At 39.4% G+C, this 24,680-nt stretch overlaps 2 protein-coding genes across 5 annotated transcripts in view; both read right to left on the bottom strand.

The window, feature by feature from the left end:
- LOC110015840 (CD209 antigen-like protein E) overlaps positions 1-24,680 on the bottom strand; it is a 900,664-nt gene that overhangs the window by 22,084 nt on the left and 853,900 nt on the right. The window lies entirely within an intron of this gene.
- LOC101171503 (collagen alpha-1(XIV) chain) overlaps positions 1-24,680 on the bottom strand; it is a 114,757-nt gene that overhangs the window by 2,380 nt on the left and 87,697 nt on the right. For all 4 annotated transcript variants that reach the window (XM_020706881.2, XM_011480659.3, XM_011480658.3 and 1 more), the window contains 22 exons: positions 22,187-22,261; positions 17,308-17,447; positions 13,701-13,968; positions 13,239-13,403; positions 13,108-13,146; positions 11,555-11,693; positions 11,331-11,473; positions 10,013-10,122; positions 8,031-8,189; positions 7,312-7,389; positions 6,854-6,940; positions 6,422-6,475; positions 5,216-5,311; positions 5,075-5,128; positions 4,918-4,971; positions 4,334-4,387; positions 4,098-4,169; positions 3,404-3,439; positions 3,157-3,223; positions 2,617-2,805; positions 2,314-2,391; positions 1,997-2,152 (listed from right to left, as the gene is read on the bottom strand). In XM_020706881.2, the coding sequence (XP_020562540.1) occupies positions 1,997-2,152; positions 2,314-2,391; positions 2,617-2,805; positions 3,157-3,223; positions 3,404-3,439; positions 4,098-4,169; positions 4,334-4,387; positions 4,918-4,971; positions 5,075-5,128; positions 5,216-5,311; positions 6,422-6,475; positions 6,854-6,940; positions 7,312-7,389; positions 8,031-8,189; positions 10,013-10,122; positions 11,331-11,473; positions 11,555-11,693; positions 13,108-13,146; positions 13,239-13,403; positions 13,701-13,968; positions 17,308-17,447; positions 22,187-22,261 (2,313 nt within the window). The remainder of the gene's footprint in view (positions 1-1,996; positions 2,153-2,313; positions 2,392-2,616; positions 2,806-3,156; positions 3,224-3,403; positions 3,440-4,097; positions 4,170-4,333; positions 4,388-4,917; positions 4,972-5,074; positions 5,129-5,215; positions 5,312-6,421; positions 6,476-6,853; positions 6,941-7,311; positions 7,390-8,030; positions 8,190-10,012; positions 10,123-11,330; positions 11,474-11,554; positions 11,694-13,107; positions 13,147-13,238; positions 13,404-13,700; positions 13,969-17,307; positions 17,448-22,186; positions 22,262-24,680) is intronic.

Raw genomic sequence — 24,680 nt, 5'->3', positions numbered from 1 at the left:
AACGTATTTCGGCAAATTCATGTATTTCTGAACTTGGAAATAACATGATAAAATAGAAAGTCTGATAATATGTATGTTAATCATAAACAGACTTCAAACACTTCAACCATTTTGTATACTTTGCTGCAGTTTAGGCCGTAGTCACATGCATTCATACAGGGGTTGACCTTCACGGACAGAGAGCCGTGAAGAAGAGGGGAGCGCAGGCGTGTCTAGCAGTTCCCTTCAGGCTCATTCGGTCCCCTCAAGGGACGTCATGAAAATGGAACGTACCATTGTCTGGCTAAGTATTTGTAAAACAAATGGAAGTTACGCGCAGAAGTACAGGTGATGCTGTTGTACGACGCCGTTACGCCACACACTAGTCGTTTTGAAGTGATGCACACGGACGCAGTGTACAAGTGATGCGTAATTGGCTGGAGGACCCCCTTAGGATGTCCCCACAAACAACGCACTGATTGTTCAATTTCCCAAATTCTAACAGTCAGTCCTTTGTGCAATGCCCAGGGTTTTGGTGGGTTGAAAACATCAACACCTACACCTACACCTCCCCCTCACTTACCTTTCCATGTCATTGACCTGTTCGTTACGACCTGTTGCCCAACAATGTGCATGAATATTTTTACTTTCAGGGCTCACTTAGTGGTCTGCCAGATTCATGGGTAGGATTTGGGAAAAAGCAAATAAAAAAGAGGAATATTTACAACATGCATGCCTCACTCACACCACGACCCAGCAGGCTGCAGGTTCTCCAGCACCGCTGAGGCAGCTGAGGTCCCTTTACCCTCAACAGCCATGCATTTAGCAGTTAAAGATGACTCCTGGAGGGTTTTCAGTCATTCAAATCTAATCTAAATCGTACAAATGTATAATTAGAGAATATGTCTGCTAAATAGCAGGACACATTTTCATGAGCCTGATGTGGCCAGAATCCAAGAAAACCCTCCATGAAGTATCATTTCTGAAGCTGCTTGTCCCCCACACCCACCACGGCTTAGAAAGACCTGAGGTCCAGTATGACTGTGTGCATCAAACCACGGCGAGTCAGACATGCTACAGGAAGTCATTTCACATGACATAGGTTTAAGAGCTGGAACCTGCAATTCACCGTTGGATTATTTTGTTTGTTAGGACAAATTTATTTAAGGAATGAAAATACAAAGACACATTTCTGAACTTTTTAATGCTACAGGTTATTTTATTTAAAACTTGTGGTACTAAAACTGGGATTATATTTAAACCAATTTATGTCTGAATTTATTTCCAATTTATTGGTACGTTCCAAATTAGTGACATACGCACACATATGGGGGTTAAATGCCTTTCTGCACTCTGGCCTTGTGATTATTGTGCTTTTCTTAAATGCATTTAACAAAAACCTTTATAATTATTTTTTTGGAGAGACACAAGCTAAACACAATGATGTGCTTAATACATCAAACCTTTAAAATAAAGATATTCTTTAGCTAAAACTCTGAAAACAGAACTTTGAGAAATATTTTCTGATGTTTACAGTGAATTTTTTACCCAAATCAGGTCAAAGCATCCTGATATCTATAGATGTGCAAATGTCAAAATGACTAGCTTGGAATGTTGTGTCGTGCTGCTGGAGATGCTAGAGTGCAGACAAAAGTATATAAAAAACACAGTATTCATGTTTTTCTTTCAAATAAGGACTGAAGTAATACTTCAACTAGTTTAAATGAAACTCACATTTTGAGGGTTTCATTGAAATGATGGTGTTCAGAAGTACTTTGGTGAAGAAAAAATGTTTCTGTGCAACTACTGCCTTCCAGGGATGTCAGGCTTTATGCACAGACCCAGCATCCTGCTGGTTTTTAAAAAGTCCTACGACATCTGGTGTTGATTATTGGATCAGGTGTGTTTAGCCAATGAGGATCCAATAGCAGCTTACTTGTAGGACACGGACCCTCAAAGGCTGCGGTTTGACGCGTGTGTGCAGCTAAACTGTACAGACACATTCAACAACACATACCTCCAACGTTGTAGCCCACGCAGGAGTTCTGGTCACAGTATCCCTGAGGTCCTGGGGGGCCCACTGGACCGGGGACTCCAGGCCGACCAGGAGCTCCAGGGTTTCCAGGTCGCCCAGACTGACCCTGGCTGCCGGGTCTGCCCTGTCCTGCAGCCCCTGGAGAGTTAAAAGAATTGAAATAAACTAAAGTTCCAATCTGAGGAAACATTACGTGGCTGTACGGACGATCAAGCAATGGGTACATATTTAGTTCATTTTCTTTCATTTCTGAAACTATAGAGTCTTTGTAGATTTAAATGTGTTGGTGTGAACAGTACCAGGAGGTCCTGGAGGTCCTCTTGGGCCTTGGACACCAACACCTTGAGATCCTTTCTCACCCTTTTCTCCTGGTTGCCCTACATAATAAAACAAAAAAATGCTAAAATGACATTATTTTACTACAATACCATTGGCATAACATATTGTGGAGACATTTCACATGAAAAACAATGCTATAACATTTTAAATTAAGCAAGAAGCACTTAAGCATGGATAAAGATTATTTTAAAGATATTCATAGGCTTGTTATAAAAACTCTCTCCTTTAAATGACCTTTTTGGCCCTTTTATCTTTTTTCCTACCTCTTTCTCCTGGATTTCCATTCTGACCGTTCTGTCCAGGGAATCCTGGTCTGCCAGGTGGACCCTGTTCACCTTGCGGCCCTGGGGATCCTTGTCGGCCAGGCTCACCTGGAGGTCCAGGTACTGTGCGGATGGACACTGGTGGACTGGGCACCTGGGTCAGGAGGGTGTTGTAACGAGCCATGTGACCTAAAAGCCAAAAAAACAGGAATACATTTTAGAGAACAGAAACATTCCTGTCAAATGTTGACATTTAAACAAACTCAGAGTATAAATAGAAAGTGGAAACTTAAACAAACTTCAAACGTAGTAATGGATTAAGAAAAAATAAAGATAAAGAATTAGATAAATGAAAACTGTTAACCTTAAATGAAAATGGGCAGTTTTGTTTACTTTTATTTACAACAGGATCAGTGAAGTTAATGATTTTAACAAAAATCTACTGACATGAAGCTAGATAGATTACAAAAATAATCTTAAATCAGGTAAATCCTTTAAATCTGAGTAACTGAAACTGACAAGCAATAATTTTCTACTTACTTTGGATCAGCTGCTCACACACCTGCCTGGCGATGGCCTGAACCGATGCTGTTGATTGGACGTCTCCCTGGAGACAAAAGCAGACTTTTCTTTATCCATTTGTTTGTTTCATTTGGCAGAAATATTTAAATGAAACCTCTAAAGTTCAGGTCTCAGGGGCCACAGAGCTGCTTCTTTATTGAAAATACTAGCTTTTTATGATGATTTATAAAATACATTAGAGATGCTTTAACATTTAAATGCTTACCCGGTCACCTTTTTCTCCTCTGCTTCCAGGAGAACCCTGAAAGATGAGAACAGTTTAAAAAATAAAAAATAAAAATAGCAAAGACTAAAAGTAGTTTTTACCCGGTCTGCAACAGACTGTGACCTCTCCAGGTTGTACTCCGCCTTTTCTTATGTTGACATTTCTTTTTAGCTTTACTAATTTGTCATTAAATTACCGGTAAACATTTTTAAATGTTATATTAATAATCATCAATCTGAGAGTCTTTTTGTTTTCTGAAACCATTTCAGTAGAATTTTAGTGATGCAACTCATGCATTTCTCTGCAAACAATATGGATTCTTCAATAAACTTTAACAGGAGATTATGCAAAAGCCTAATTAATAACAATTCTGTTCTTGACTGTCAAGAAAAGTTCTTTTGATCTGCTAAGATTTTAAACACTGCAACATTTTAACGTATGTGTTTTTTCCTGGAACTAAGCTGTGTGATGAGCAGATCTTTTCAGTGCGCGGCGTCACATACAAGCATGAAAGCTTTTTATCAGAGCAAAACATTTGCTGCTCAGCTGCAGCTGAACTTTGTTTGGTCTCAAAGAGAAAGTAAATATGATACAGAAGTGCTACAAAAATCCAATCTAAATGGCTAAAAAAGAAACCAAAAAACCTCCAAATGTAAATACTTTAGAACAAAAGGTTTAATCTATGATGACTCACCGGCGGTCCCAGCTCTCCCTGTTTTCCAGGAGGACCTGTACTTCCTGGGGATCCTGGAGCTCCTGGAGTTCCCTGTGGATCACATGATTTAACAGAACAGGCTGATAGAATGACTGAACTGTGTCTCTAAGATTGTCCAATCCGGACCGTGTGTCCACATCTCATCTTTTATTGGGCTGCAGGAACAGGTGAGGTCTAAACTATAAGCACTCTTTTAGATTTATGGGGTGACTTACCATAGATCCTGGGGGGCCTTGTCTTCCTTGTGGTCCATCTTTACCCACAAGTCCCTTTAAAAGTGAAAATCAAATATTTTGACATTTAAATAGATGCAGAACAAAGATGGTTCCTACATGCCCCCCCTCCTTGTTTTCTACAGTGTTGTCTTCCAAAATAAAATGTCCTCTTAGGTCGATTTGTGACTCCATATTGTCCATAGGTGTGGAAGTGAGTGGCTGGGATAGGCTCCAGCATCCCAATGACCTCAAAAGAAATAATTCAGATTTGGAAAGTGGATGGATGGCCATGTAAAGGTCAGTTGGGTCCCTCTAGCTGTGTAGCCATGCTAACTTTGTAATTTTGTGGTGTTGGTGCATTAACTGGACCTGCTGGTTTAACTGAGAAGAGGGATGGTTGTTCGTTATAACTGTATTTATTTATTTATTTACTAATTGATGTCTTAGCTGGTGGTTTATTAGCAATTTTGTTTTGTTTTAAAATATATGTCAATATTCTTATGAGGATCCGATCAGAAATGAGCAGAAGAATGCAGGATAACATCCATTCTCTCTGATCATCATTGTTTGACGTTCTGACTCACTCTGGGTCCTGGGGGTCCTTCCCTTCCTGGAGCTCCAGGTCTTCCAGGAATTCCCTGAAACATTGCAAAAAGAGGAAAAAAAAGACATTTAAGGAATAATCTTAAACATGCAAGACTAAAGTTTTAGATGACATGCTTAATGAACAGGATGATTTACTTGTTGTCCTTGTTGTCCTGGATCCCCTTTCTGCCCTCTCTCTCCTGGGGAACCCTGCAGTGGACAAACATCAAAGCCTTATTTTAAAAAAAGATGACCAAAAGAGAGTAAACTGAGAACCTAAAGGCAAAAGAGTCCTACTGGGGGTCCGATAATGGAGCGTCCACTGGGTCCCTGTGGCCCAGGAGGTCCTTGGGGTCCTGGGACACCCATGTCCCCAACAGCACCAGCAGGACCCTTAAGAAAACAAAAGAAAACAAAAAAAAGTTTCAAGGTGAATTTGAGGTTATTTGGAAAAAATCAACAAAAAAATTAAATTCACACACAAAACAAGTTGAGACTTTTCAGTGCTAGGAAGATCCTGCAGGACCCTCAAGCTCCCAGGCCCCTGTTAGAGGACCCGAGCTTGGGGGAGAAACCATTCGCGGAGGGGTGAAAGGGGATTCTTTTTTTTTTTAAATTAGTATTTGAAGGTTAAATAAAGTTCCACTGAGATTAAAAGATACTTTTGGGGAGGATTTACAATGTTTTTGTGTAGATCACAAAACAAATCAGTCAATGCAAAAACCTTTTTGAAAAAAATCACAACTATTAAAAAAGCAAAGCAAAAACACTTTTTAGAAATCAAACCACAATTCCAAAACTAAAACAAACAAAACGAAAACAAAATTAATTTTGCAAAATCAAAATAACATGTTTAAAAAAGAGAAGAAAAAAAACAATCTGGTCCTTCCAGTCTGTGACTGCTGGAGTTATGAGACATGACTGACTGGATGATGACTTTAGAGTTCTGAAGAAGAGGAAAAGCAGAAGTTTGGCCTCATTTGTGGTAAATAGTTGACTAAGCAATCACCCAACTTCTGCAGTGACTGTGGCCAAACAGGTTTTGTCAAATTTCCTCTTTTGGTTTCCTGTGGTCACAAATCAGTTTCCTTCACGTTTTTTTCTGTCTTGCCCTTTCTGTCGTGTTCACCATTTGCATGTTTTGTTCTGACTGTCTTTTCAGAAAATATTCAGATATTTAAACCAATTAAAGATCCAAAATTGGAAAATAGGATGGCAGAGCAGAGTGGATAAGTGGTTAAAAATATCAGAGGAAATATTTATTGTCATAAAAAAGCCATTATTTTGCTGACTGATGTGACCTTTGATAACTTTAGGAACCCTAAGTTATCTTTGCAGACAGTTATATTTACTTCTGCAGGAGTAATCCTGCAATCATAGTAAACTTTTATGACAAAAGTTTGCTTTGAAAGCTGAAATCACTGCCCTTTTTCACACAGATGGATGAGAACAGCTTCCAGATTTTTTTTGTCCTTTTTGTGGAAGAACAAACCAGCATCTTACCACTGGACCTGGCTCTCCACGGTCTCCTCTGGCTCCTCTGATTCCAGGGCCTCCCTGAAACAATGACAGCATTTGAGGCCCAGCATGAACAGATTTCACAGCAAAATGATCTGCAGAAGCCCGAACGACAGACAACACTGATGCAGAAGATGATGCAAAGTTAAGGAAAATGTGTTCCTGTTTAAATTAAATAAAGTGACAACAGATGAGATGATTGATGGAGTTTTGTTCTTATATTTCTTCAAAAAAAAAAAGGAAATTCCAAAAACTATATTATCATAATAACATAACATGTTATAGAGAAACTCTACTTCTAAAATAGAGTTTTAACACTTCAAAGGAAGAAAATTGACTTAGAGATAAATCAAAAACGGTGTACGGTCACGATCAGTGCAGCCGTATGGGGTTACTGCATGTGTGTGCGTGGCTCACCGGTACTCCAGGGGGGCCGGGGGGGCCTTTACTGTCCTGTGTGCAGGTACAGGCTTTGGGCAGGGCCGGGCACTCTGCCTCCTTCCTCTGGGTGAACATCGCAGCATGCCGAGGACAGAGGAAAAGGAAAAAACACCAAAGAATGAAATGTTGAAACGTGACACAGAACTTTAAGCCCAAATCAGAGGATATCTGTGAAAAAACTGTAGCAGACATTTAAGCAGAAATCTCTAGGAAAAGATGCATTTTATTGAGTAATTGCAATAAAAATCCCTTTTGGAAAACAAGCAACTACTTGAAATAGATTTAATAAGAACTCGTGAGGCGTGTGCTGTGTGAATCATCATCAGGAGGTTTAGTACTTGAAATAACTGAGAGCTGCTTTTGTTGCTTTTAATAGATATGAAAGCAACAGTCCTTAAAAAAAAATTGGAAATAAGGTTGAGCTTGGATCTTACCAGACCAGGAAGTTCACAGCACTTATCTCTGCTGGCCCATGATGTGCTGCAGACGATGTCGAAGTTCTGCAGCTGAAACTGCACCAGGAGATTCAAAGATAAATCCAAATACCATCGTTATTAAAACTGCTTCAGAGGTTTCAAACGCTGCTCAGGCTTTCATCTAAAGGTTTAGCAAAGATATTTGAGCTCAGAAACATCTTGTTAATAATTAACACAAATTGCTAAATCAAACTTGACAATAGCGGGTTTCAGTTCGAAGATCCAAACTATAAAAAGTACAGACATGATGCTTTTGTTTTAAAACTTTATTTTTAGTTGCTCAATAATCACATTAAATCTGATTTAACCTGATCTAATATCACTATTTATGCTCCTCGTCTTGATTCCTGATAAGCAAAAACATTAAAAAATTGGAGATAATATTTGCAAGAAGTAAAAGCCACAGTTAAAGGGATTAGGGGGAAAAATAAGTAAAAAACAAAAGAGATTAGCAGCAACCATAACAGTCAGAATTTTCAGAATAAAAGCCTGATATCGGAAGGCCACCTTTAAGCTTTTCAAGTACAGCAATTCGTCATAATCATTTCCTCTTTAGACAGGTTTGTGATGAAAAACTAGACCCTACACAGACAGGTAAGGCCTGTTTCAAATGTTTTCAAGCATCTTAAAATGTAAAAACTAAAAAGTGTGAGTGTGTTTTTGCTGTTTTTCCTCACCGGTGCAGAGTTGTCCTTGTTCCCTCTGGAGCGGACCATCCTGCCCAGAACTTCCAGTCCGTCTGTGGTGATGTTTCCTGCTGCATTAATCGCTCTCTCCGACACCATTTTGCAGTCCACAAACACTTTGGCACTAGTCTTGCTAATTGCAACATGAAGCTAAATTTAAAATGAGAAAATAACAAAAAAAAGAAGAAAAAAGAAATCACTTTTTAAAAGTTGTTTTTATGCATTTTTGTGACTGAAACCTGATGCAATATCTAAAAAAATGACATATTTATATATAATAGATCATACATTGATAGCTTTGTTTGTGCCATAAATACTCTATTAGCATAAAATGTATTGTTTGCAATGGCAGCAAGGAGATAAATACAGATAAATTCAGGTAAAACATCTATAAGAAAAAAAAAGGTGGAAGGAGAGCGCCCTCTGCTGGTGTAATGCTCAAACAGCTTATTTTTGGGCCCGACACGTGAAGACTAGTTTGCAAAAACTTTTTTGTGAAAAAAAGTATTTCAAAGAGAAGAAAAACAATTGCAGTTTTTAGAGCTTTAAGGTTTTTAATACTTCTAAAAAATGTAGCTTGAACAATATAGAATAGCAGCAAAACACGCAGGGAAAAAACATCACAAAACAATCTTGAGTCCAAATATTATCTTCTGATTATTACTTCTTAATTTTTGCAGGTAGTGTGCTCATTCCCTTTAAACCCCACGCAGCTTAGACATGAGCACAGGAATACTGATGTGTTGCATCAGGCCTCCTGGGTTAACATTAAAAGTTTGCTCTTTTCTCTCTCTAAAGCTGTAGTTCCTTTGCAGATTCTTAGTTTTTTTGGGGGGGTAATGAAAGCTTTTATGAGAAATATCAGGATTTTTTTTAATTGTTTGTTCAGCTCTCAGTTTTGATGGCGATTGTTCAAGGTTAAAACGAGTAAAAAACAAACTTTGGCTTCTGTATTCATGAGGAAATTCCTTTTTACCCTGTTGGTTTTACAATTTCCTATGGTGTCTAATGAATTACCAACAATAAATCCTGTTAGGAATGTTAAAAGTGATGTTAAAAGTGATGCAACAGTACTTCAAAGGTTTCATTTTATTGAATTATACTCCTGATGTCTGTTTTATTAATTTGAAACTACTTCTGTATGTTTTCAGACATGCTGTAACCTTCAAAGTGTCAGGGAGGTTAACTGTCAGTCATAGTTGACCTTAAAAACCCAGATGCTCTCTGATCTGCAACCTCTGAAGATGCCACCCAGATTTCTGAGGGCCGCAAAGGTTCTGGTCTACCAGGACTTAAAAAAATCCTCTGTGTATGAAGACACAGACAGACATGACAGCACAAAAGGTGAAGAGGTGAGCAGGATAAGCTCTGCTGACGGCGAGTGACTGCAGATCAGACAGCAGGTCCCTCGGCACCCGCACAGCACAGACTATAACACAATACGACACCAGCGGGTGCAGACTCAGAGCATGACTCAGCTGCAACCAGCCTGCCGGTGCTGCAACCGCAGCTGGGTGCACATCAGTCCACATCAGACAGAAACACGAGTCAGATTCAGTTTCAGCAGAGTGCATGAAATCATCAGGTAAGTAGCCTAAAACGAGTCGTGGTGGTTAAGTTAAGTTTCAGGAAAAAACAAGATCTTTTGCTATCAAGCATTTTACTTTTATGTATTTATTTATTGCTCCTATACATAATTTCCCCGACTGCAAAGAGTAACGATGGAGTTTCACAGTTATTATATATATATTTTTGCAGCTAAAAACTTTATTAATGTTTTTAAATGTGTCTATACAGTGATAGGAGCATTGAGAGAGAGTCATTTGAAAGAAGAAGGAGGACTTTTATTTTGTAAATCAAGAAAGAGACTTTATAAAAGAAAAGAGAACACATTAATAAAATATGTGTTTTGAAGTAAAATGATATTAACTGAATTAATAATCAAATAAAACAAGCATAGGTGGGGCTCTGACCTTGTGGAAGCTGCCAAAGAAGAGCTTCTTGATCTCTGGCCCCTCAAAAGTGACCGTCTGGAAGTCCCCTTTGTAGTCGTTGTTGAAGAAAGTCAAAGTTTTTCCTCCATCTGTGAAAAAAAGACCCATACATGTTTACAAAATGAGCAATTAACACTCAAATATGCAGCAACATTTAAAAAACAACGTTAGGTTATGTGCACATATTGACACAACAGAAACGCACAACAACAAATTAAAACGCTCGCCTTCATCTCAGGACACCCTCCTCATCACTGCTGTTACTGAGGAAAAGTGCCGAGAGTCTTTTTCTCTACATGGCATCTTAAAGCAGAATTAATATCAGACCTAATATCTCTTTAAGAAAGAAACGATGAGGATTCAGGAATTATTCTGAAATTATTTGCTGCTCTGTGATTATTAGATGGAGGATTAAAGCATGTTTGTTCAGAGCTAGGAGGATGACTCTATCAACTGTCTAATGAAGCTTATATTCACTTCTCTATGTCATATTTTCTTGGCATAAAAAGTCTCAAGTCTTCTGCTGAAGCCAGCAGCTTATATAAACTTTCTCTGTTTTCAAAGGGCAAAATCTAAACTAAGCAGAAATCCGTGCTAATTTTGAGTAGCCAACTTTTTTTTAACCCCAACCTAAAGTGTAAATAGACTAATAAACTTCAAACGTAGCCAGTAAGAAGTTGGTATAATTTGCAGTTAATGAAAATGTTAAACTTTCTGTTGGCAGGAAAAATGTTTCAATGTCTCAAAAAACTGGCTGTATTTATCCAAAAAAACTGCGTTTATTATTAGTTCTTCAACTAGTATATATAGTTTAAATCTACCAAATAGTGCATCTACATCTTTAAATACTCTCACTAAACTGAGTCAACGGCTGCATTTTAAGAAGATGACAGTTTTTTTGTGTCATTTTATATTTATTTTTCTTTTTTTTATCCAATATAGAAAACATTTGACCTGTACATCCGTCATCAGACTCCAATTCAGGGTAAATAAATAACCTAAATAAATCCTCCGACATTTTCTGTTTTTCTTTGTCTCAGATACATTTTCTGATTATCTAAATACAAAATAGACCAAGAATAGTGTAATTGATTGTATATTTGAAACATATTTGTACAAATGATTACTACTCCAGTTGGGATGCACAAACACTCCAAGTGGAAAGTAAGGAACTCATTGCATTATTTAAAGTTAGTGTTTTCCGACCTTGTTACCAAAGCAATTTTCAATGATAAACCCAAAAACGTGAAAGCTGAAACCCAAAGCTGTGTGTTGATGGCTGCAGTTGCTCACTCACTGTCCAGAATGACTCCAGCCAAAGGCTCGTTGTTGTTGTTGAGGATCTCCCAGAGGGCGAAGGGCTCCTCTGGAGTGTCGTGCAGCAGTCTGAACAGCAGGGAGACGGTGTAGTCTGATGGAAGCCCCTCTGGATGGATGAACCTGGGAGTCACACAAGATTAAAGGTCACAAAGGTCATACAACTGTTGAGCGTGGTAAAACCAGAACAAATGTCAGCCTCACCTGGTTGGCTGAGCCAGCAGAGCGTTACTGTGCAGGTGGAAAGAAGGGAAGGCATTAAAGGTTCCCGGTACCATGGAAACGCCGTAGATGCTGTTGTACCGGTCCTCAACAAGACCAAACAGCTCCATCATACGGAAACCTAAGAAAACCAGATCAAATAAGACCTTTACTATGAGCTGAAGGCTGAATTCATGGCATTTACAGAGATGAAATACTTAACATAAAACCAGCATGTAAAAACAAAGACAATGTTACTCCAAAAAACATTGGAGAGACAATATTTGATTGTTTTTCAGGATAGTGTTTGTACAATGAACAAGAAAGGAAAAGGATCTGTCTTTTTTCTGCCTTGCAAAAAAAAAATTCGTATCAATATTTTATTTTTTTATCTTATTAAAAAAGAAAAAAAAAATCTAAGCCAATAAAACTTATTCCTAAAATAAAAATTCTTGTTAAGATCATTTTTTTACCACAGGGGTTTCAATGCAGACATGTGTCTCTTTTGAAAATGTCTAATTTGTGTAATAAAAATGGTGTAACGTGGGGATAAAAAGAAACATAAAAAAGAAAACTGAATAAACCTTCTTTACTCTGGGCTTTTTCTGTCACAGTAAATACAAAAAGCAAAATGAACAACATAACTTTAATCTCTGAATCTACATTTTAAATTTGATAGGCAAAAATGCTCTAAAATAAATCCATAAAACGTTATCTTTAATTGGAAAACTTTTGTTCATCAGAACAAAGTTAATTTTATTAATTATTATTATTATTAAATTGGGTAAAATCATGTATTTTGATCTTTACAGGTTTTAATTCCAGCTAAAGGACCCTCTCAAATATTTTCTAAAGAACAATGTGCAAAGATTTTACATTTTAGGGAAAAGAAAATACAAATACTTGTATCTTGTACCCATTGATTGTACTGTATATGAAAACTGGACTGAGTGAACCCTTCCCCCTCGTGTCCCAAACAGGAAGTACCCACTGGCTCCAAGAAGCCAAAATCCCATAGATAGAGAAATAAACAGCTGATACTCGGTCATTTTAGTTGTCCGAATTACCATTCCTGCTCCACTACCCCTTTGTCTTTTACATTTTCTTGCTAATCCTTACATTTGGTCAAGTTATAAACTGACCAATCAGATGCCTCAATAAAAGTAGGTGGTCTCGCATTGAATATTCAAAGAGTTTCATTGATAGATTTGAAGTGGTAGTGGTGTGGAGTTCCAACAAGTTCACTCCTCAATGGTAAGAATGGTTGCCATAGAAGTGATGAATCAAACTGACTCGGACCAATCAGTGCTCACTGATGACGCCTGGCTCCACATGGAGGCATCCATACCGAAAAAATCCTGACTAAATTGGCTTCATTTGGTTGGAGCCGCAAGTGAAGCCGTTTTCTATGGGTGATGTCACACTCCCTTCATCCAGTTCTCATATACAGTCATGGTTGTAGCATTTATGGAGGAAGAAAACAGCAGACATTGCTGCTCACAGATGTGTCTTTACTGAAAAGACCTTAACGGGAAAAAAAAGCCTAAAAAGTTTACCTGGAGTTGTGCTGCCACTCATGGGTACAGAGGGACAAGCTGAAAAAACAACAAGAAGTCCCATTCAGCATTTAATGATGGTGTCCAGCTTTAAGCTGCAGAACGGAAACTGTGCGCTGGCGGAAACTCACTGGCTGTGGCGGCTTCGCACACAAAGGTCACCAGCTTCTCTTCGATCTTCTGGAAGGCGTCCAAGTCGTCCACAAAGAAGACGTGTCTGTCGCTGGGTTTACTGGCGATGCTCACCAGCTCGCCGTAGTCGGCGTCAGCGAAGCCAATTGCAAACACAATGTAGCCTTTATTTGAAGACGGAGAGGATAAACAAACCTTTTGTCTTCAACATGGGAATCTCCAGACAAAAAAGTCTGTAAAGGTCATTTTTCCCAAACATGCAATTAAAATGAAGGATTTTATTTGACATAAATCTAAAATTATTGATCCTTCACTGCATGGCACAATGGTAACTTGTTGACTTCTTCTACAGTTTTTAGCTTATAGTGTTCAAACATAATTAATCTCACTTTTTGGATTCAAATGTGAAACTTTTCAAATCCATTTTTGTAAAGTTTTGAGGAACACAGTGAAGTTCTGACCTTCCATCTGCATTTCTTTGGAGACTTTGTTGACATCGTCTTGAGATCGACCATCAGTGAGGACCACGAGCACGTTGGGGATCCCCCGCCTGACTCCTCCCTCTGCAGTGAAAATGTTCTCCTTCACATGCTGGATGGCCCGGCCTGTCTTGGTGTTTCCACCTTTGTAGGAGATCTTGTTGACGGCGTCCAGCAGACGCTCCTTGTTGGTGTACGAGTTCAGCTTGAACTCGGTCCGGGCATCGTCACTGAACTGGGCAATGGCCACCTGTCAGATCAGCAGGAGAATTTAAGATGTTAGTGTGGCATATTTGAAGACAAAATAATGATATCAGGTTAAGTTAAATTACAAAGAGATGTGTGTTTGTTGTTGGGACGTCTAAAGCCTATCTATGGAGAATTAAATACCTCAGCTTGTTTTTTTTTACTATTGAAATAGTTTTGAGAACCACCAGGAGTTGAAATGAAATAACTCAGTAGGGGTAGGGTTAGATATACTCACTTCTTCCAACTCCTTTTCAAGCAATTAATCAAGCGCTACATGACTTTAGTTAATGATCACTATATTGAATTAAAAAAATGGGATTTAAGTGTGTCTTTGTTTTTTTTCCTGTTTTTTTTAATCTATGCATTTCATGATTTCTGTAATGAGTTTGATGTATCAGTGTGAATTATTTATTGTTTTGACTAAAATGCTTAAAATCAACCAACCAACCAATTTATCACCAAATTTATCTTGAAGCACGGTTCTAAAGACTTAGTCAGAACTTTTGGGTAGTTTTGGGCTGTCTGCAAGAGAAAAATGGGAAAATGTGTTCAACACACGTACTACACTGGTGACCCGCAGAACATTCTAAGATCGTAGCACCCGGTGAGCCCATAACGCAAAAATACAAGAAGACCCGAGAGCCGACATCATTAGCCAGAACCGGAAGTTCCCCTCCCAATTTTGATCAAAGAAATACTTTTTTTTTGGTCGAAAAAGACTAATTTAACTCACAATCAAAACAGTTACTTACCATTTTAAGCTTTAAACCTTTAACACAAGACGCCGTGTGAATCAGCTGATCGGCAGAGAAATGCAGTTTTTCTCCAATATGCAACACATTACTCATATAAAGTGTTGAATATTGGCACAAAGCCACTTTTCTCTGCCACAGAATAATCTGATTCCCATTGCTCATGTTAAGGTTTAAAGAGTAATGTTAGTCTAAGCTTTAGCTCCAGTGATTACCTCTGGACACTTTTGTTAATATATATGTTGAAATAAATAGACAATTACCGTTTTCTGCTCCGTTTTAAGCTTTTCTTGCACACTCAACCGTTTATTTACAAAAACAGTTGTAATAATAAAAGGTGCTCCAATTCTGAAGTCTTGTATAATTTTCACTTCCGTCTAATAATGTCTGGACGCCATTTTGTCTGCCGCCAGGTCCCCCTCTTTCTACCTGCATGCTGCAGGGGTCAGGTTGTTGAGAACACTCGTACACCCCGTAATTAGTCCATCTGTTTTTGCATACCCCCCCCCCCCCCCCCCCTGAACCCTGCACACTTTCGTATCACCCGCACGTGTGCATGCAGCATTGCATGTGCTCGCACCTTACTAATGACTAGAAGGCTGTGTAAAGGGCAGCGTGCATTTCACTTACATTAGCCTTGCAAATACTTCACAATACACTTACTGCACGCACAATTGTATGTCCCATTTTCACATGCTCTTCTTCAGATGCAGCTCGTCCTTTCTACAATCCTCTACAGGCGGGACATCCCAAAAACCTGCAGCATGTGACTAAGGCTTTACTAACGACCAGAGCGTGGCTTAAGGACATCCTACAACAGCATCACTGTAAGCACTGAGTGTGCTTAAATAACATTAGCTTTATCAATACTTCAAGAGACACAAACCACATCCACAATGGTACCCCCCATTTTCATGATGTCCCCTGAGGGGGCTGCACGAGCCTTTAAGATGTGGCCACTCCTCTCTATGACCCTCCACAGATACGGACAACCAGAAAACCTGCAGCACTCGCACAGGTCGCCCCCCCTACAGGACTATGCGACTAAAGCTTAAGCTTTCCCATCAAAAATAAAGATGAAACAAAACAGATGTATTGATTTACATCGGCTGGTGGAACTAATGCCACATTATATCTTAGGCTCCTTTATTCTTTTCCCACAGGTGTGTCTGTGCTTTTATTACTCCATGGAAAAAAGAACCAGTTTGAATAGCTGGAAATTCTTTTTTTTGTGTGAGCTTCCACCTTCAACTCACCATTTATGTCAAACTGAGCCTGAACATAATCCTGATGCTGTGAGGAGAGTTGTGAGAGAGATTAAACAGGAATAGCTTTTGTTTGCGCCGTTCATAACGAAGCATTACGGAGAGCCGCTTGACGGAGGTCTGAGCAGATCTTTGATTATTCGGCCGTATGAGAACTAGAGGAGTGCAAATAGATCTAAAGTAAAGCGGGTTTCGGTCACCTGGGACTACTGGGAGGGATCAGTTGTATGTTAATGACAGTAAAGAACACAGAGAACGGCCGTTAGAAGACAGTCGTTTGTCCCTGGTTGTGTATTTCTTTCAGTTTTTGCAGATTTAACACCAAGGCTATAAAGCAGGGATGAATAAAACCCCCAAACATGCAAACACTGACATCCGCTCTCTACCTGATCAACCTGAACTCCCATCTGCAGAAAGCAGATAATGAAGCACAGACTTTGCATCTGTGTCAAGATCGCACTGATCTTCCCAGCAAATGTATTCCTCATTCTAAAATCTTTGTGAATGTTTAACGCATTTGTTGATTTCATGCATGGCAGCATTTTTCTCTGGTGATTCAGAAGACCTTCTCCTAAAACACTGAAGAGAGCACAGGATCCAGTTTTCCGCCAAATCTGAATGACCTTTTCCTGCAGCCGTTTCCTGCTGCATTAACGGCGAGGCAGACAGGAAGCATTTGGAGGTTGTGATGAGAATCTGGCAAAGCTAAAAGAAAATCTGGAGATAGGCAGTGCATGCGAGGCAATCAGCAACCTGGAACATGACAGGCGGCAAATTTTCATAAAAGGGAGTAAGACTAAATACTGAGGCAAAAAATGAAGAGAAAATCACAAAACTGCACACAAAAAAATACAACAATACTTGAATGTTTTCATAGTTTTCAAATGTTCTGTGTACATTTCTCCTCTTAGATAAACTGTTGCTGCGTTCTTTTTCTCTGCAGAGTCTGTTTGCTTTGTGAGACTTTGAGCAGAGTTTCTTGGCTACAGCAGGAGAATCCCGATGAAGGGCGTCCTGCGCTCCGTGGGTGGGTCGAAATGCAATCGATAGTGACTCAGAGGATTGGTCATCAAGATCTCTTTCATTACTCCTCGTCTCCTGCCACCGCAGTGCGTGTCAAGCCACGGCTGCACAGAACAAGGATGGAAAATCTATGGCGGCCCCATCAGAATGCAGCTTGGCCCGTGGCCCTGAAGGAAACGCTCTGCCTCGCTCTCAGCTTTTAGCCTTGTTTTTTAAGTTAAGACCGTGACTTTTAGAACTTTCTGGTGCGTATTTGAGGGAATACTGGGGAGTAACGGGATGGAATTGCATCTTTGCTACCTGAGTGCCATCCGGTCCGATCCGGTCCAGAGCTCCGACAGTGCTGTACAGGAAACGGATGATCTTCAGAAAGTTGTCGTCTCCAATACTCCAGGATCCATCGACCAGGAAGACCAAGTCAGCTTTGGCAGCTCTGCAGACTAAGAAGTGATTACAGAAATACAAAAAAAAAAAAAAAAAGATGAGGCAAACAGTATGTGTTCTTTGAAATTGACCCAAATAAATAGTGATGACAGAAAGAAAAAAAAACATAAAAGGAACCAATTAGATCCTAATGGAGAGAATCAAAGGATGAAACAGAACGCATTTCTTAGGAAGATAAATCTTTGATTGATGAGATTTGAAGAGGACTTGACTGGCGAACGATTGAAACTGTGCTCAGCTGATTAAATGCAAAACACGAGGTGCCTGTGTTGCTTTTCTTCACTGATTCAAGTCACTTAGTTTTCCTAAAAGAAAATCACAAGAATGAGTCAGCCAGTTGCACATTGATCGGCCCAAATTCCATCATCTGCTTCATTCTACTGCAAGTTTCAACAAAATAACTTTACAAAAATACTGCAAAAAATGTCCTATTTAAAGTTATCTTTATCTTTATTTATAAAACCCAGAGGAGCAATTTCTTTGGACATAAAAAAACAAATTTAAGTGAAACCAGAAATGTCTTTCAGTGTTGAAACATGTTAACGTTGTCCCAAATGTCCAAAATGATAAAGGAATAGGCTCCACTGTGACATAATTTAGCTCTTTATTCAGGGATCTGGGTTTAATAACAATTTATGACTTTACCTCTTTAATCATTAAATGTCAGTAAAAACTGAATCTTAAGAAAGTAGTTTGTCCTGTTTAGAAATCTTAGTTTAGGAAAACATATCTAAGTGACAAATTCTTTTAAAATAAAGAGTTCTACATATGACCATTTTTGAATACATTGGAAAATATCCTTTTTTGGTTTTGTTTTTAAAGAAAATATGCCTAATGTCTAAAGACCAGTTGCTTTATTTAGTCAGAACCGTTGGCCCAAACTGATCCAGCCGTCACTTTAATTCTAATCTGCTAAAACTAAATTCAGGAAGATTTTGAACTTTTGATAAATTAAAATTGTCAAAAGTTTGATCTTCAGATCAAAAAATCAACAACAACCTGTTTTTGTTTTGGTGGCCCTGAAGTGCAAACCACTTGATGCAAAACCATAATCAAAAGCTTGATGGCTATTAAAAAAGGGAAAACAAATATTAAAGACTTAGAAATCAAAACACAATTCTAGAAACAAAACCTAAAGGAAATGTTTTGGAACACAAAAGTAATAATTGAGAAATCAAAATGAAATGTTAAAAACTGAAAGAACATAAAAACTGATGAAGGGAGGTAATATGGGACACTGATGGGATGAGGTTTTCTCAACTTTTTGGCACGGTAAAAACGTTCTGACAGAAGATATTTCTTTTTAAGTTTTGGCAAAAGTTAAGTAATTACTTGATCACCTTTTACCAGAGTTCAGGCAAATAAATCCTTCAGCTTTCCCTCTTCCTCAAAACTCATGCATCATCATCAATCAGCGATTTCCCATAATACCTTTTCCAGCTTCTTATTTTGTTTCATTTTGATTCCTTGTGATTTTTTTTGAATTATGTTTTTTGTTTTTGTATGTTTTGATTTCCCGAATTTTGTTTTGAGTTTCTAAAATGTGATGACTTTATATAATTTCTTATGCTTTTTTAATTGTCGATCTTTAATCTGATTAATAAATGATTTAAAGCAGCCTTTATGTATCCATATTTTTTGCTGCTTTAAACATTTCTGTACTTGCTAGTAAACATTTTCTTCATCTGCATCTGAATTTGTTTTGTGTGCAGTTATGGCAAATGAAACATTTATGGGCAATAAATGTTTCTTAATAAAAAATAAATGTCCTTTATATGAGACTGTTCTCTTTGATAGTGCTGCTCTTCTCAGCAGTGCTGCCTGTTAATTGATTGAATTAAAAGACAGCTCATGCGGCGATCAGTGTTTGTGTTCTCTCAGTCTGAGTCGGGGCGTCTTGGAGGGGGACTAATTGATTCTTGGTTCATTCGGGTCAGGTCTGGATTTGCTTGGATTCCCCTCGGACAGCAGCTACAGCGGCGGCGGCAGTAGCAGCAGCAGCAGCGGCGGCAGCAGCGGTGGCGGCAGCAGCAGCATCAGCAGCAGGAGCAGCAGCAGTGGCAGAACAACAACAGGAGCAGAACAGCAGCAGCAGCAGCAGCGGCAGGAGCAGCAGCAGCAGCAGCAGCAGCGGCAGGAGCAGTAGAACAGCAGCAGGAACAGCAGCAGCAGCAGAACAACAGCAGCAACAGCAGTGGCAGGAGGAGTAGAACAGCAGCAGCACCAGAAGCAGCAGAACAACAGCAGCAGCAGCAGCAGCGGCAGGAGCAGTAGAACAGCAGCAGGAACAGCAGCAGCAGCAGAACAACAGCAGCAACAGCAGCGGCAGGAGGAGTAGAACAGCAGCAGCACCAGAAGCAGCAGAACAACAGCAGCAGCAGCAGCGGCAGGAGCAGCAGCAGCAGCAGGAGCAGCAGCAACAGCAGCGGCAGGAGCAGTAGAACAGCAGCAGGAACAGCAGCAGCAGCAGCGGCAGGAGCAGCAGCAGCAGCAGGAGCAGCAGCAACAGCAGCGGCAGGAGCAGTAGAACAGCAGCAGGAACAGCAACAGCAGCAGAACAACAGCAGCAGCAGCAGCGGCAGGAGGAGTAGAACAGCAGCAGCAGCAGCAGCGGCAGGAGGAGTAGAACAGCAGCAGCAGCAGAACAACAGCAGCAGCAGCAGCGGCAGGAGCAGTAGAACAGCAGCAGTGGCAGCGCCCCTTCTGAACCTTAATGAAGGCACTTTAGGTTCAGGAAATTAAAACATAAAATTGTTTTGAACTTTCTTGGGGGGCAGGTTGTCTAAAAAATTGTAATTTGACAAGATTATAATTTGTGCTCAAATGTGTTTAATTGAATCAACAAATTGCTAATTAGTGCATCAAGGCATCACATTGAAAAGGTGGTGAAATGTTATTTTTCATAATTTTAAAACATTAACATATTTAGAATTTTAACATAATTGTTGGGCAGGTGCTCTTTGTTTAGGAAATGCTTAATAACTAATACACAACTTGTTAAAATTAGCATTTCAAAGAATTGTCTTTAATATTTTAATGTGATTTCTAAATTCAATATGTCAGCAGCTACATTTATGAAAAGCAAACATTCCTCCCTCGTAGAACTTGCAGTGGTTTTCCTAATCCTCCTAATTTCATGACAAATAAAAGAACTAAGAAAGAAATGACCAGACATCTTCAGATCCGATCATTAAAATCAAAAAGATCTAAGTTTTAAGGACAGACAGTCAGAAAGTGCTCATTTTTGTTCTTCTAGTGGCACTTTAAATATTAAACTCTTGGTTTTGTGCCAAATGCAGAACCTGAGTGCAGAGTGACATCATTGTGTTCTGCTCAGGTTGATCTGACAGTGACCCTCATTCCTTTTGTGTTGTTGAGTTGGTTTTCTTCACAACACCTGTAGAATTTTGGTAGGGTTGAGGTCAGTTCGATCACAGATCACATGATGTCTAAGCCTGGACCTGGTATTTTTGGCAGGTGCCAAAGCCCTGCTGGAAATCAAAATCAGCATTTCCATTAGGCATCTGCAGGGACACCTCAACGGCTTTTTAAGCTTCAGAATTCATCTTTATTTTTTATAAACCATATTCCATATATCATTGTTGTGATTAGATCATTGACTGTGTATGAGAACTGGACTCACAGTCCTAACAGAAAGTACCAGCTGACTCCAAAGAAGCCAAAGTCCCATAGCCTTCAAAGGAGAAATAAACAGCTGTGATTGGTCAGAAGAACCATTTTTGCTCTGATACATGTTCTTACTAATCCTTCTTTTTTTTCTGATATTTTCTCTTAATGATGTTGGTGGTGCCCGGTGGTCCCCCCTCGTCCATCCTTCAAAACATTTGACAGATATGGTATAGCCTGCTTTCAACTCATAGAGGTATGGATTTTTCAACAAGCTCACTCCTGATTTGCAAGAGCAGTTGCCATAGAAACAACGGCTAGGACTGATTTGGACCAATCACTGCTTCCTGGCGACGTTTGGCTCCAACATGGCGGAGTCCAAATCCTGAAAGAAGTGTATTCAACCCTTCTGCTCATCCCCTAAAAACATGTTCTTTATGAATATGACAACATTTGAAACGGTTTTAGAAAGACTTTCTAATGGTAGACAACTTTTGGTCAAGAGACATTGATACAACACAAACGTATCTTCATTTTTGTACTATTTTAAGAAAAGAGACTTTCTAGCATGTTTGTTGTTTTGTTTTGTTTTGTATGTTGTCATATTCATACATGTACAAAGTTGGTAAGATGTCTGGTTTAAATATTTCACTTTTGCCTCAGCTCCGTTCTTAAGATGCCATGTTTTCTAAGAGTCGTCCCTGACATTGGTGGCATTGATTCTCATTGATTCTCATGGAATGTGTGATAAATAAAGTTGAGATCCATATGAAAGTATGACGTACCGACATTTCCAAAAGTGAAGCAAGAAGTATTTTTCCTTTTAAAAGGAGGGAAAATGCATGAAACTGTCATATTAATGCCTTCAAATTTCTATAAAAGTAAAATGAGATACTTAAGTAAAGGTGCCCATCAAATCTTTTGGCACAGGATTAAAAAAAAGCACTTTAGTGTTTTCTAAGCTTTTCCTATAAAGGCTTTTTATTCCCGACATGTGCCAACAGCTAAACGGCCTCATAAAGCAGGCCTCTGCACAGATTAAACCCTTCCCCAGCATGCAACACATCGATCCATCATCAACGTGGAACCAACGGCAGAACATTCTCACCTTCCTTGGCAGAGGGGATTGTGGGTAACGGCGTGGTGGCGGGGGGCTTGGTTGGCGCTTGGGTCGGGACCGGTACTGCACAGAGAGAATCAGCAACACAAACATGAAGATGCAAAAACCTGCAATTACAGCTTAGTTTATAATAAAGCATTCGTCAGCTTCAAATGAGGCTGTGAAGATGAATTGCCCTCTGAAGGAAGCTCACACACGCACACACACACACACACACACGCCATACACAACGTGTCAAATGACTACATGTAGCCGTGTGGTCCCTGCTCTGTATAATTTAGTAGATTGATCATAGTTTCAACTGCAGTCAACAACAAGCAGCTTCTGACTTCCCCGCTCAACTTTTAGACTTGATACCCGGGGTTGTGCGGTACCCACCCTCCCAGACACAAACACACACACACAGACACACTTTCTGCAGTAAATCAGCTACCTGAGGCTGGGAATTACTTGTGATGGCAGGTAGGGAGCGTTCAGCAGCGGCTGCCTGCAGCGATGGGGATAGTCATTTTGAGGCTCAGGCTTTCATTTGAATCAAAACAAAGCCATAAATCATCCAGAAGCCGCCGTGCGGAGCTGCATCACAGCAGGGAGCAACTTCAAGCAAACAAACACCGGCTTTTGGGAAAGGTCTAACTTTCTATATGCAACTCCTCCTCTGGTTTTTTCTTTCTTTCTTGGTTTTACTTGCAACCCCTTACATCTCTAACACTTTTGTCTCCACTGCAGTTCTCCACTCCTTTTCCTTTTTATTTATTTATTTATTTTTTACCTCAGTCTCACTCTTCTTCTACCCAAACTGTAGACACAAAGCGGCACAAAGTCTGACTTTTAGACAATTGCCTTCAAATATTTTTACACATGTTTTTTGTGATCTCTTGGAAACTATAGACTTTAACCAAAAAACAAATAAAAATCCGCACAGAAAGTCTGCTGAGAGAATATTTCTATAAATAAATCATCTGGATAAACAAAAATATTAAAGTTAATTAAAATACACAATTTGTGCTGTGCAACATGCATTATTTATTGTGCTAAATGTGTTTTTGTCTTACACCCAGCTGGCTAAAAGAAGTAGGTCATGTATGCACGGTGTAACCAAAAAGATATCACTAAAAACTATCTATTTCTGTTTGGATTGATCATCAAAAATTTAAACAAAGATGTTGAAATAACAGGTAAAAGTTAATTATTTTTCCACAAAGATCACTGGGTTTTGTGGAAAAAAAGGCAACGCCGTGCCGCCAAACCTCCACGACGTTCCACAGGTTCCGTGTTTTTTGTTCCTCCAACACCAAATCTCATTGAACCTCTCCGAGAAAAGCAGGAGGATTTTTGAAATGCTTGCAGGGAACATAAACTACCGATAAAGTGGAAAAGCAAGTGAATTAACTGCACAACACGCCCAGAGAACACGATCCCCACCCATCACATCAGCCTGCCTCCCCCGCCTCGTCTTGATTAGTGTTTGGAGCTGCTGCTGCTGCAGAACAAAAGGCTCGTTCTGAAAGGAGGATGAGGATCCGTCTTTCAGCTCCCACAGTCATGAAAGACGTTTTATGCTGAAAATGACGCGACTGTCCCCTCAGCCTGCGTTGGTTTCTCCTCGTAACAATGAGCGCTGACAGCTCTGGGTTTCAGAGCGTGGGTTTGTTGCGCTTCTGCTATGTGTTTATTGAAATGAGTGTTTAGGACTTTAAACATGTAGTACTATACAGTTTTTGGGCTGTAGACAGGCATCTCTGATTATTCTGTTCTAATTTCTCTCTTTTTTGTACACTGCAAATGATTTGATGCTTGCAAAGATTGAAAACCTTCTTTTGGGACATAAAAGATAAGTTTAGCAGGTTCAAGGATATCATCATTTATCTTTGCTCTACATCTTTCCAAGATTTTCTCAAAATCAGCCTGTTTGAGAATTTTCTTTTGTCTCATTAAGAGCTAGGATCTAAAAATACAAGAAATTATTATTAAAATGAGTCAAAATCATTTTGCTCCGTATGTTAGACAATGGAAAAACTTGCTTTGAGGGTATATTCAGGCTGCAAAAGTCTGCCTAACAGAGTTAAACTTTTAATTGGGAGCGGATGGAGTCCTGGACCTTTGGTCTGTATTCAGACTGACGTGCACCGCACATTTCTGTTTTGAACCAAAGCTTGTAACAAAAGCCACTTACCCAAAGATCTCTACGGTTATTGGCCAGAGATTACGATGGCGGGGAATTGCAACGAGATAAAGAACAATGGAAGTCCTGTACTTTGCAATCCTTGTCGAAAGAGTTCATTGATTCAAATTTAAGAATTTTGTCGGACCAATTTTGGACGCCTTCGTCAACGAAAAGATCTCTGAGGAGACACAAATGTGTCCAGTCTGGAAACAGCCTGAGACTCAAACACCTTCAACTGCACTGTTGGTTTTGGTATAAATATAAGGATGTAATTATAAAATGTGATAAATGTGAACAAGTTAAACTGACAAAGAA

Source organism: Oryzias latipes, chromosome 11 (genome assembly GCF_002234675.1).
Source record: "Oryzias latipes chromosome 11, ASM223467v1".
Taxonomy (NCBI): domain Eukaryota; kingdom Metazoa; phylum Chordata; class Actinopteri; order Beloniformes; family Adrianichthyidae; genus Oryzias; species Oryzias latipes.
Note: the sequence above shows the minus strand (reverse complement) of the source record. Positions and strands in the feature narration are given on the sequence as shown.